General features: G+C 48.7%; 2 protein-coding genes across 6 annotated transcripts in view; one reads left to right on the top strand and one right to left on the bottom strand.

Annotated features, from left to right (window-relative positions):
* SLC25A26 (solute carrier family 25 member 26) overlaps positions 1-7,441 on the top strand; it is an 85,515-nt gene extending 78,074 nt beyond the window's left edge. For 3 of the 5 annotated variants that reach the window (XR_010834044.1, XM_048074825.2, XM_048074819.2), the window contains 3 exons: positions 1,896-1,960; positions 3,395-3,468; positions 6,977-7,441. Coding sequence is in view for 2 of the 5 variants with exons in the window: in XM_048074825.2 (XP_047930782.2) it covers positions 1,896-1,960; positions 3,395-3,468; positions 6,977-7,073 (236 nt within the window). In the remaining 3 variants the exon portion in view is untranslated. Of the gene's footprint in view, positions 1-1,895; positions 1,961-3,394; positions 3,469-6,976 lie in introns of those variants that run through there. The other 2 variants (XR_010834043.1, XM_067003456.1) reach the window with 2 other exon arrangements.
* Positions 7,442-10,394: 2,953 nt separating this feature from the next.
* Positions 10,395-13,249, bottom strand: part of LRIG1 (leucine rich repeats and immunoglobulin like domains 1) — an 87,578-nt gene continuing 84,723 nt past the window's right edge. The window contains exon 19 of the mRNA XM_048074790.2: positions 10,395-13,188. Within this exon, the coding sequence (XP_047930747.2) occupies positions 12,956-13,188 (233 nt within the window). The 3' untranslated portion in view covers positions 10,395-12,955. The remainder of the gene's footprint in view (positions 13,189-13,249) is intronic.

The raw sequence follows: 13,249 nt of genomic DNA, 5'->3' as shown, positions 1-13,249 counted from the left end.
TTACTACTCTAAAAATACTTTGCTGACATGAGTACCAAGTTCCTAACCCGATCGTTCTCTCAAAGCCTTTGGGTCATTTAGTCAAAAACTGGCTCACAATGAAAAGATTCGTGACCTTAAGGAAGGTCCAAGAACGGGCTGGAGTTTACTGTAACTTGCTCATAGTTTCTGCTTTGGTTTCTTAAATACAACCCATTTTTCTGCCTTTTCATGAGGTATCACTGCTAGAAAGCTTCCGGCAGGGTGAAGCTGATGGGCTGACCTTATGGGAGCCGAAGCTGCTGCTCCAAGCTGGGTTTGGGTGGTTCAGGAACTTCCCTGCTCCTCTTGTTTGAGATCCAAGGGATTGCACATCTGCCTCACTGTGTGCCCTGAGCTGTCATGGGACATTCCTCAATTAACTGTCAGAAGTCATCCCAGGGTGCCAGCTGGCCTCTCCCCGTCTGACATAAAGCAGGGTTTTCCTGTGTTACAGCCAAGGTGACAGAGAGAGACGCAGGCAGAATCACCAGCCGGTGGGGAAGAGAGATTTTTTTTTCATTGCTTGACAGATGTTAGAAGAAATGCTTTCCCCCTTCCCATCCCAAGAAAAGAAGGATCAATTTTTCTACATTCCATGGAACTTGGATCAAAACAACAGATTATTTTTAGCTTATTCCCTGGGTACACTGTAGGCTTCAGCCCTTGGAATCACTTTGTTCCCTGCTGCAGCAGATACAGGGTTTATCCAAGCTCCGGAGAAAAAAAATAGGAGGGAACAAGCGAGACAAATTTCAGAACGAGTCTCTCTTTCTTTTCTTCCCTCCTTTCGTCCCTTTTCTCTCTTTGCTTACCACTGTGCTGCTCCAGCATTTGAAGTTTCCTTCTCTTTGGCTCTGCCACAACATGAATTACTTGCTTAGGATATTGTGAAGAGAGGAGGGAGAGCTCAGAGTTAATTTTAGGATGGTGAAATAAGGCAAAGGGAATAAGAGCCTGGGAGAAAAACCAGCAAAGCTGGTCCCTAGGTAGCATGAGAGGCCAGGCTGTACCCACAGGGTTAAAATACGGAGAAATAGACACACACATTTGTGGGTGAGACATGCACATGGATAAGCTTAAGATTTCTGGCTTTTGGAAAGAAAGCCACAGCTGAGCTGGCTGCTCTGAGTGAAAGTAATGAGCTCCAAGGGTGACGTTTGGGAGTGATTAGAGAGAATAAAAACGCCTGTGAGGAGAAGATGGCACTTGTGGCACCAGCCTCCTGACAGCTCCTGAGATCTGTGGGCAGACTCACGTTGTTGTTTTCCAAAATGGAGCTGGTCTTCAGTTGGAGATGAGCTCCGTCCAGAGCTCTGCCTCGTCTCGTTTTCCTTGAGACGGAATCCCAGGTCTAACAGCTGCCGGTCAGACCCGGTCTGTCTGCTGCCTGCGGCCAGCGATGCCCTGCACCATGTGTGCTTCAGATGCAGAGCATCTTCCTCGCTTGCTCTTTCTGAAATTTGAACGGTCAGGCTTTAATTCTCAAGGCAGAGCACAGCAGGATGGGCTTACTTTCCCTTCTCTGTTAGGGGCTTCTTCCTTTCAGCCTTGTCTGTAGTTGGCGAAAGTGGAGCCTGTTATGGTTAAGGCCTTCCCATGTTTATGTACAGAGTCCAAAACAAGAGGACACTCATCTCGGTGGGGTTGTTTGAAAGTACAATTAATTAAAACTGTTTTCCTTAGGTCAACGCACAGGAATAAAACACCCTGTGTACAGACCTTCAACAAACGTACCTGGACTCTGCCACGAGGAAATGTGCCATAGGCGTTAATAACGCAGCAGTGTTGACCACAGCCATGGGAATTATAGGTAGGGTGTCGTCCGTATTCAGCCAACAATGTCTCACTTGTGTTTGATGTTTTGGTTTGCTCAGGTGGATTCGCAGCTGCCGTCACCACGCCTCTTGATGTAGCGAAGACAAGAATTATGTTGGCAAAGGTAAGAGTGGAGAAGACCAGCAGACATGCCAGGGGAATGGTCATAGCAGAAAGAAACCAGCACCTATTAATAATGACTTCAGCTCTTGTCCTTCAAGACAGGATCAGATGCGAGCAGGTACCACACACAGAATTAATGAGACTGTGTTCCTTTCCTTGAATTGCTCTTCTGCTCCCTTCCCAAAGGAGCTCTCTGAGAAGGGCCTGCACTTGTGCTGGACTTGAGGCTTCCAGGGTCTTACGCAATGACACCCAAAGTTAAACATCCCACCAGGAATTTGTTCCCGTGTTGTTTTGATAATGGTTTTGTGTGTGTGTGTGTGGTTTTTGAGGACAGCTCGGCACTAGATTTTCTGTCCGAAAACTTCAAACCACAGAGATCGCGGTGGCTTAGTTCTGCCAACCAAGACAGAAGGAAAGTTGCTTGTAAGATTAATATGTTTAGTAAGCAGTTAAATTGCTAGTAAATCTACTATCCCCATCATTCTTACTGACCCAGAGCAGAGCCAAGCAGCCACGCAGCTAAAAGCCCTCAGTAGGTAGATGTTCCTGAAGTCCTTCCCTGCCCTGAAAAGAGAGGTGGTTTTGGCAGGGGTCAGGCATCCAGGGGTTTCTGAGGATGGTTTTTACCCTATGGCTCACATCTTTCAGTAAAGGGATGTTTATTCTCGATGACACGTACCTCCTCAGCTGAGTCACACACAGCTGCGCGCACCGCGGTGTGTTGTGACTCTCGTGTTGCTGTACCTGGTGCAGCTTCTTTGCCTCTGGGCAGCATTGGTGATAAAATTCTAAGAACTGGGTTTCGTTTATGTCTGCTGCTGTCCTCAGCAACCAGGTCAGCACTGGCAGGGGAATGATGGTGCCTTGAGATGTTCCGAGACCATTCCAGCAGCATCTATTATTAGTCATCCCACGCTAACTAGATCACACATGTAATGTAATTGCCCTGGTGTTTGTCCTGGTTTTCACACAAGGTAATTTCCCCATGCAAAACACCACTCATGTTTTTTAACCATTACTTCTAATTTATATTTTTTAAGTTAATGCCAGGCTGCTAATATTTGAGTTTGAAGTCAGTCGAGTAGCAAAGTCACTTGTTGGTGCTTTTAGAGTGCGTTTCTATTAACATCTTAGTCCAGAGCCAGCTGCTGGACATAAAGCAGAGTGTAGTGCAGAGGAGACTGGAGCCCCAGTTCTGTAATTAACCCGCTCTGTGACCTTGGAGTGATTATTTTGTTCTTCTGTGCCTACTTTTCCCTTTCTGCCCTTTGCCTCATTGCTGGAGACAGTGAGCTTTTGCCTGTGCCAGGAGACAAGGACCGTTAGGACCCCTGTAACTGCTGTAAGGTGGCACTAAGCAGGGACACAAAGCTCAGTAAATAACCAAACCTCTCTGGCAACAATTTTCAGACTCTGTTTTTTTTTTGTGCAGGCTGGTTCCACCACGGCTCGCGGGAATGTTCTGGCTGCCCTCGGAGGCATCTGGAGGACACAAGGACTGTCGGGGTAAGGCCATGCTGATGAAGCACATCTCAGGGCTCGTATCGCTGCCTGTGGGGAGGGGAGGGAGAGGACGGGGCGGTCTGCTTGTATTTAAATGATGTCACACAGGAAAGATTTTTAATTGCTGTACGCAGGGCCAGGGAGCACCTCTCAGGTAGGCACAAGCTGTCCTGGGGCAGACTGAAGGTCTCTCCGGTCTGGTATCCTCTCTTTAGCACTGGCTGGGAGCAGTGTCCATGGAGGAGCACAGAAATGGCGTTATTTTTTATATTCCCCTGGTACAATCTCTAAGGTTAGCTCCAGACTTCTGAGGCAAAGGCGGCTTTGTGTTTAATTACCTGTGATGGACTTACCTCCATGAACACGTGTGTTTGTGTACAGCAGTGTGGGGCTGTGCACCGGGAGCACCCCCGGCCTGGCCTCACCGGGCAGTAGCTCAGCACCAGAAGTGCCTCCAGTGCAGGGACAGGGGTGCAGGAAGGCTGGAGACAGCTCGTTCAGCTTGAGCTCAAAGAATCAATCCGAGCAGCTCCAGAGCAGCTCTCCAGCTGCTTTCCTGCTGTCTCTGGCGTGTAGAAATGTTGTTCTGGGTTTCTTCTGACCGGTACGGGAAGTCGGGGGTGATGCTGATCCAGTCTCTTACCTGCCTCACTTTACTTACTTCTGAGAATGAGAACCGCTCTCCTGACCTTGGAGCAGTGTCGTGAAAAAAAAAAATCCTTTGCAAGTGTTTGTAGAACATTTTGTGAGCTTTTGAAGAAGGCGTCACAGGCTTATAAATTATTATTAGGTTTTACAGGCACCTGCTTCGTTTCTGGTACCCTGCCCTCTTTGAGTGCAAGTCAGGGTGCCTGTTGGCCTCTCGTAGCGAGCACACACAACGTGACACCTTAACCAGCGCCGGCTCCTCCAGTCCGTGGGGTACGGCCTGTGCTTCCTTTGGTGGGGCCCGTGTCCCACCTGCCCTGGGGCTGGAAGAGAAATGAAGGGTTTTTGGAACCTTTCCTCGAGGCTTTTCACTGTAATTTTTATAGGCTTTTAATCCTCTTGATGTGGCCGATGCTTTCGGGGTGCTGCCATGACATTTGTAAACTGCTGCTGGAAGCAGCCTGTACGGTCTGGCGTGGTGGGAGATGGCTTTCTCTTACCATCTGATCTCTGCTCCCACGACTCATAAAAGTTCGGTCCTCTTTCTCCACATGTGGGAAATAATTCAAAACAAATTGCAGGAAGTTCTGGACACTTAGTGCAGGAAGCCGTCCAGCTGCGTGCCCCCAGCAGCCAGCGCGGAGAGCCGTGCTCTCGGGTTCGCTCCTCGAGGTGCCCCATCTGCGGACGACTTTCAGGTCCTCCGCTGCTCGGCGGGCTCCGGGGCTTGGTTTCAGAGGGCCTGGGAGAGGCGAGGCCGCTTGTGCTACTGATGGAAGTCGAGCACTGAAGGGCATAAACAGGCAGGGGGTTGGCTGGGGAAGCAAAGAGCAGAAAATAAGAATGTATGTTTGGGTTCGTTTCAGGGTGTTTCAGCAGTGCCCTTTTCTAAACAGCCCCAAATTAAACTCTGCCTAAAGATAGTACCCGGGGACTGGGACCAAAGGGAACGCAACTCAATTGAAATCAAAACAATAAGTGATCTGGAGAAGAAGGAAAATGTAAAGTAGGCCAAGCTGCGTCAGCTACAAGGAAAAGGAAGAAAGTCTTGGGAAAAATAAACGCTGAGACTGCCATGCCTGCTGCCAATTATAAATCTATTAATCAAAAACAATAAAAATGTCAGGCTTTTTTGGCTAGTTGCAACACGAATTGATTTACGGCTTCTCTAATAAATCTTGTATTTGAAGAGGAGGAATTCTAGGGGCAGAAAGATGCATTGCTTATTGCCACCTTATTAAAACCAGAGCGCAGGCTCGGCTTCCTGTTTTGCACCTAGTAAATCCCTCTGCTTCACGCCGAGAGACCTGACGGCCCTCTCCGTGCCGGGAGAGTCTGCAGGAGGAGACAGAGCAGGGATGAGGTGAACGGGTCCGTGTGCCTCGTCACTCTCACCAGCAGGGTGATCGAGCCCTTCACACCAACGCAGGTTTACATCTTTTCCGACTGCTTTTTGTGCAAGGAGCTGGTGGCGTTTGAAAGCCATGGAGGAAGCTTCCCAGCTCGGTGAGAAAGCCAAGTGTCATTTGACCGGTGGGAAAGGATTGTGGAGCTGTGCCCCACAGAGGAGTTTCCGATGGGGCCAGCAGGAAAAAAAAAAAAAAAAAAAAAAAAAAAAAAAAAACAGAATAAAATTCATCAGGTGATGGGGCAGGTGTGGCCCGGAGGGGTCCGCTTTGGGTCGGGCCTGCTGCAGAGCTCGGCTCTCCAGGTTCAGCCCTGGCCGTTCAGCGGGGGGCTGCGGGGGGCAGGACTCGTGGGGGCAGGTGAGGAAATGGAGCAGGGCCGAGCAGGGCCAGGGATCCCGGGGGTGATGGTGAGCAGTGGATGCTGCCAGGGCTGCAGCTCCCGGGTAACTCAGTTATCTGCCCCTGGTTGTGTAATAGCTGGGGCTTGAGTGCGCAGCTCTGGCAGTGAACGACCGCCGCTGCTCCTGTGATGGGGCCGCCTGATTCAGCAGCAGAGGGATGCTGCGTGTTGTGAGCGCAGGGCTGCACCGGAGGATCTACCCCATCAGCGCTCTGTCCATACATGCCTTGTACAAATTACTCTGGTTTAAAGCTGTCATTATGGTAATAGACCCAATTGCTGTCTAGTAAAGCCATAAAATGTTTCCATCTGCCCGGGTGCTCCAGGCTCCTTAGCAAAGCTCATTACAGCGGAAAGCAGAGTTACTGCAGGCAGAGCTTGCCGTGAGTAGCGGCGCAGAGAGAGCTGCTGAGCACCCTGGGTGCTCGGGGCACGCTTCTTCTCCCGGGGCATGGCACGAGGGCACGGCACGAGGTCCTGAGGTAGGCAGGAGCGGTGCAGGCTTGGCGGCAGAGCCCAGGGCAGCGGCGTCCCCGTGCAGCTCAGCCGGAGCTCGCTGCGTGAGGCCTCCCGCAGCGCGGGCGCTCGGTCGGCAGAGGAAGCCAAATAGGTTCGAGCCTGATGTTTAATCCTTGCATGCAACGAAGGAAGCCTGTAATCCTCGGGGAGGATGCGCTGGCCTGTCCTGGAGTTATTAGACCGACTGCAAGCTTAGATGTGTAGAGTAATGGGCTTTGCATGAGTTTCCTGTTAACTTCCAAGAACTGTTAGGATCAGGCACCTAAAAACCGTCGTGGCTGATCACGCAGCCGTTCCTGCTCCCTGCCTGTTGTGTGTTTTTGGGAATTGGCCGTGGTGCTGTGTCTGTGTCAGGGGTAGCTCCTGGCAGAGAGAGCAGGTCCTGGCCTCAGTGCACCTCTGCTAAGGCCGGGTGGGGTGGCGGGGCACGGGGCTCTTCCTGTCCGAGACCATTTCTCTTGGCTTTGTTTTCTGAAGCCTCTGCACAGCCACGCAGCAGCCACTCACTCTGAAGCCGCCTTTCCTTTGCCTTCAGCTTGTTTGCAGGTGTTGTCCCGCGGATGGCAGCCATCAGCCTGGGAGGGTTCATCTTCCTGGGGACCTACGAGAAGACGCGCGAGTTGCTGCTCTGACCCAGCTCCTGCCTCTGTCCTGCGAAGAGCTGGAGAAGCTGCTGCCCTGGAGGAGGAGTCCGGCCGTGAGCACAGCCTTCCTCTCCTGCCACCTCGTCGCTGCGCCCGCAGCAGCTGCTGAGCAGCCCGAGCGCCACTTTCACTGTTAGAGAAAAGTAAATCCTCAAATAATCTGATTTCCCAAACATGAAATTTTCCTGCACGGAAAGTGAGTGAAGTCACTGGGAGAGTCGTGCCAAAAAAGTGATGTTTGGGGGGTAAACAGCTAATTACGGAGCCTGAGAAAGGCGTTAGGAGAACTCCTGCAGGGGAAGTGTTCTGCAAACCTCCGGATCGCGGGGAGGCTGAAATAAAGCAAGTTTTCATAATTCAGTGGCACCTGCCTCGTAACGCGGGGAGGGTTTTACTGCTGGGGGAAGGGGCCGATAGAGTTACAGCCTGCTGCCCTCCAACAGCACTGAAAGTATTCCAGGTTGGGAGGGCTCTTTGTAAAAGACAATAATCCATTTGTTTCTGATTTGAGCCATATTTGTGAAAGTTTATATTCCTGTTTATACCTACAGGTGCACAGCACGCATTCCTGCCTGGTAACCAGTGCAGCCTTATTAATTAGACTCATATTTCTCCAGTAAAAGCCTGGAGTTGGATTATTTTACAGCTGTGCCTCTGCAAAGACATGCAGTTAGGCCTTTTTTAGGTCTTCCTCAGCAGCTGAAGGAGCCGGAGTTTGGAAATGGTAAAGCCCAGGAGGGAGGCTGGGAAGGCAGGGCAGGGAGAGTGCCCAAGTTCTCCTGCCGAAATACGGATGGACCCGAAGGGCTCTCGGGACAAGCAGAGCGAACCTCTGCTGCTGCTCTGTTGGGAAGGAGGAGCTGTGGGGGCCAGCCTGGTGCTGGGACATGCTTGGTGAAAAGGCGGTGAAATTACCGAGTTAAAATTATCACCAGAACGTGGGGAAAAAATAATCAGCCACGGTTATTTCAGCAGCCTGGCTGCGTGATGCTTTGAAATGTTCACACAGAGGGTGTTTGTGCAGGGCCACCGGGGCAGGCAGCGCCGAGGTGCGGGTTTCAGCCGCTTCGGGAGGCTTTCGGCAGGCACCGGGGGCTCCTGGGGCTGTGTCGGGGCCGTGTCGGGTGGTTGTGGTTCGTGCGTTGGGCCGGGCAAGGCCGTGGTGGCCGGCGGCTGGGGCTCCTCGCTGGCGGACTCGGGCGGTGGGAGAGGAGCCGGGAGCCATCGCGGCACCGAGGCGATCGGCACGGGATGCGGCGTGCTCGTGCTCTGCTTCCCCGTGCGGCTCTTGCCAGCTGGTCTGCCGAGTTTGTGAGTTAACTGGAGTCTGAGCTGTGATCAGGTGCTTCCCCGGGGTGCCGTAACGTCACAGCAGGGTGTTCTCCTCACTGGGAGGTCGCACAGGTGTAGGGAGGCTGGGGCGACTGGGAACGTGGGCCAGGCCAGTGCAAACTTGGGGGCAGGGGGCATATGCAAAGCCTCAGCCCAGAGAAATGGGCAGTGCTGCCCCGAGACACAGCCGTGGGCCTGGCCAACTGACGAGGGATGTTTTATTGCCCTGTCATCCCATGACATGGCAGTCAGGCTTTTTTGAGTCCAGAACTTAGAAAATAATTGGCAAATGAGTAAAATGTGCGGAACGAAGACCGTAATTCTCAAAAATAATCTCCAATTAAAATGGGGGATTTCAACCCAGGCCCACCTTGGCTGGGTATGTCTCTCAGTTGCCCTGGCACAGTACAGCACGTCCACGGTTGTGTCTTCTATGAAGCTTTATATATAGCAGGCCCGATTTTAGGGGCATGGGGCGGTGGGAGAGAGCTTTATTAGCTAGTCTTAAAAGCAAACTCATATTTTCTGTTAAAGCGCTTTAAACAGATGAGAGGGCTAGAACTGCAGTTGGGCTATTTAATTACTTGAGCTGAAAGTAATCATGCCTCACAGTCCTTGGGTCCAAATACTGGGTTGTTGTTGTTGTTACTTAATATTTACATAACCAGTTTTGTCATCACCACTTTATTAAAAAAAAGCCAAATTTTTAGCAAACAACAGTGGGGGGGGGGGGAGACTGTTGCAATCCTGTTGTATGAAGGTTTTTTTGCCCGTACTTATTTAATAATTGCTGTGCAAAAGTGTATGTTCCTGCTTTAGTTTGCCAAGGTTGAACACTCAGCAGGTAAGGCAAGGCTAAAATACCAGCTGGACGCACGGCTCTTGCCACACAAAGTGGTGCTGGCACCTGAGTGAGACCCCACGCCTTCCAGCTGTGCTGCCAAAACCAGGTGAAATAATGGGGCTGGCCTCGCTGACGTGTTTGGTGTTTTCAGCAGCCCCCAAGGTTTTCCTCGTCCCTTGCGCTGACGGACCGGCTCTGCACCCCGGCACGCCGCGGGAGGGACCCGGCCCTGGCACGGCACCAGGCAAGTGGTGGCGAGGGGCTGGTGTGCACACAGCTGGCTGAGCCTGCTGAAAAATGACACTTTTGGTGATGGGACTGTGGGGGGAACTTGAGAAATGCTCCTCAGTGTTTGTTTTCTTTTCCCATACTGCCTGTTTGCCCTGAGTTTTAGCTACATTTTGGCAGTTTTTTCAAGTTTACTGAAAATTGAAAAATTCATTTTATGTTGTTATTGGGATAATGTGGATAAGAAAACTTGAATCTCAAGGCACCAGCTTCTTAAAGGCTCTTTCTTTTCCATTTTGAAGTACTTTAATGTGTTAAAGGATTTATCAGCGTAGTCTCAGAAAAAGCTGTGTTATATTCAAGGTTAGAATTTGGAGAAGGAAATACGTATTTTTAATAACATACAGAAATTGTATTGTGAATTTTAGCTAATGCAAGAATTCATGCTTATCTCCAAAGCTGCCTCTGGAATTTCTGTAGAGGGTGGGGTTTGGATTTGAGCAAGCCCGAGGTGTTCAAAATGCAGCTGACTCTGGTGCTGTCCTGGCCCTGTTTTTTTACCCACTAACCCACCCCCCATCTGTTCTGCTCTCAGTGCCAGGATAAGGGTACTTGCCAGACACTTACACAGTTGATATATTAGAAGTGTATTTCGTATGAGTTCTTTATTGTATCTTTCAGTGCAGCCCCCAAATTCCACCCCGTCCACAAATCAGACTGCCAGAGTCTCACGCTGATCCACAGTATCTGATGTTAAATTTGTGGATCTAATTTCACAAGCGGATATTCTGGCAGTTACTCTGCATTTTCATCAGAGAAAGACAGAAAAGAGTGTATGTAGCAATGGATTAGAATTTTATTTAATTTTCAACTGAAACTCCCAAAAGCTCACTCAACAAAAAAGCTGTAATATTATAAATGAACCTTTATTAAAGACACTTCAATGCCATTTGTTAGACACTTCAATATCTTACATGTTTTTCAATGTACAACATTGTACCAAATTTTCTAATAAATAAATAACTTTGTACACAAAAGTAATACTTCCTCTTTCACATTGCCTCTTAGAAGCAGCAAATTCACATATTTAGTGGAAGTCATAACGTTAGGCAGTTAACTTTATTCAGAAACATCATTTTCAAACGTTAACGTGGCAAATATGCTTTGTCTCTGCAGTGGTGATGACATTTCGCCAGCCCAAGGAGTCAGTTGGGTCAGTCCTTCCCCCTGTTCCCGGTCCCACTGTTTTCACCTCATCAGTTGGTTCTTTTATCCCTTGACTAAAGGGAAAAATGGGCTTGGTTTATAATTGTCTAACATCCTCTTCCTTTGCTTGGAATAGGCTTGGCATTCAACGTCCTTAGCCACCTGTCTCAAAGTGCAAATGTGTCACTGGTCAGGACTGATACAGACAGGTACGTGGCTCAATTATGCCTTGCTTCGTTAAGGGGAGGGGGGGGTTCGGGTGGCTAGCTTGCAGCCAGACTCCCCTCAGCTGCTAGGCAAAAGGCAGAGGTCCTTCCCTTAAGGGAGGTGGTGGCTTCTCGAGCTAAGGTTGGACATGAACAGCTTAAAAGGAATGGGCACTGTGCTGGTGCAGGGCAGCGTGCAGCTTCTTTGTGTGGTAGGGCTCGGGCAGATCCAGAAGTAACGAATCTGAACCCCAAATGCAGCATTTCTGCCCCTATTTCTAACACTTGTTTTGAGCCACAGCCCTAACAAAGGTGGATTTCCACTAGACTCTGCTTCAGTGGGACTGGCATTTGTGTTGCTCCTAAGGAAAAAAGTAACAACTCCCCAATAAACCTTTCCCCAAAGTAGTCATCACCAGAGTTAGCAACCTTGTATGAGCAGAACTCAAATTACAAATAGCTGGAAGGGAGTCCTCCATCCACAGGTACCAACAGAAAGCAGCCTTTCTAGGAATAAAAAGCTTTGTAGGGAAGTTAGAAGTGACAAAGAGCTGTTTCACCAACGTAGGTATTTTTTTCCCCCATTCATGGATGAACTTAAAAGACCACAAAAATATTTGGGACATTTCCATTTAAAAGAGTACTTTCAACCCTAAATACAGAGTTTCCCTTCTAAGTGAGCGTATTTCTGAATCGCTTAGCATTGCTGCACAGAGCACCGCAATTCGTTTGAGGCGGGTATGTTCACATAAAGAGTCTGGCTGCAGATCAGGGTAATGGTGTCAAACAAGAAAGCCTAATATTGTGTTGTAGGAAAAAAAAGTATCGCATGAATTAATGGTACAGCTGTCAGCCTAAGCCTGTGATTTCAGTTTTGTTGTCAGAACAGCTGCACGGGTTCAAACTCCCTCCAGAATAGATGTGTTTTTCTTGGGTAGAAAATGCATTGTACTGGCCAAGGTTCTTCCTTCTGCTTCACAGGGCCAGGCCATCCCACTCGGCGCACCTTTTACAGGTGAAGCTGCGTCCATTCGGGGGGAGATGTCTGCACTGAGCTCTGTAGGTGCTCAGGGCTGTAGCACATAGGGGCAGATAATGCCTTCTGCTAGGAAGCTTTTGAAGGGTGCAATGTCTGGGACCACCCCACAGTTTACTGCATGAATTATTTATTTTGGTAATGACTGTTCACCAGTCATGATAGCCGGGTTGCTCTGGGGCTCTGCCCTGTTGCTGCATTATTTAGTGCTGCTTGTGTGGTCCACTCTAATGTATCACAGTCACAGTTCAAATACTAATTTTTAGGCAATTTTGAAAAATAAGGGAATTTAAGTTCTTCCACAAACAGGAAAAAATCAGGTTGCTATGTAATTTCTCACTGCTTGTTTTTTTTTTTATATAAACTTCATTTGAAACAGTTGCAGATCTCTGTTTAAATGTGTTAAGTGCAATAAATTTCAAAGGGGAAGGAAATTTGTGCTAAGTAACCCAATTGATACTTGATTTCAAGGAACTTCCATTGAAAAGAGGACAATCCCTTTGGAACAGTCTGGCTTTTTGAAGTTCTGCTTATGCATTTAAGGCACCAGAATTATTTCTCTCACAAAGTTTAACAGCAACCTGATACTGAAAACAATATTGCCAAAATTGTAAAATTTCACTCAGTTTTCCATGCACTAAAGATTAAAATAGCCTCTGTAAAAGATATATATATATATTTATATATATATATTTATATATGAAAACTCTTATGTACAATTGTATCAAATACTTTTCTCTTTACACAATAATCCCTTGCATTTATGTGCTTCATATGCAAGTCAACTTTTGAACGCTTCATACTTCTCAGGGAAGTTTTAAACTATATACAAACAGATGACGCTCGAACAGGAGTTTGTTCCCCATACAAGCTTGTTTCTCATACCTCAGCTGTGTTGCCTTTGACAGGTCATCAGTTCAGGATTTGAGGTAGAAGTAAGTAGCCTATATACTCTGTGCAAAAAATAATAATAATAATAATAGCGTGTTTGTTAATTTGCACATGGCAGTCTGTCCTCTCAGTCTATCGATCTGTTTGGTGGCTTAAACTCAGGAATGGAGTCGCACGCCGTGGGTGCGTAGCCGTTGGACAGGAGAGCCTGTTTCACTTCTGCTTCGCTCTGCAAATCCAGTAGTGTTGGGGAAGCTTCAGGAAGCACATTCAGTTGCTTTAGTGACCCTCCTGCCGGCGAAGCTCTCACCAAATTAAGGTTGTTAAGCTCTGAAGGCTTTGCTACTGATTGTGAAGAGCCTGCAGAAGGGAAAGAACCAGTGTGGTTAGTTGGTGGTCAGAGCCAGCTGGCTCAGCCTGA

The sequence above is a fragment of the Anser cygnoides genome, chromosome 10, assembly GCF_040182565.1.
Source record: "Anser cygnoides isolate HZ-2024a breed goose chromosome 10, Taihu_goose_T2T_genome, whole genome shotgun sequence".
NCBI classification, from domain to species: Eukaryota; Metazoa; Chordata; class Aves; order Anseriformes; family Anatidae; genus Anser; species Anser cygnoides.
Note: the sequence above shows the minus strand (reverse complement) of the source record. Positions and strands in the feature narration are given on the sequence as shown.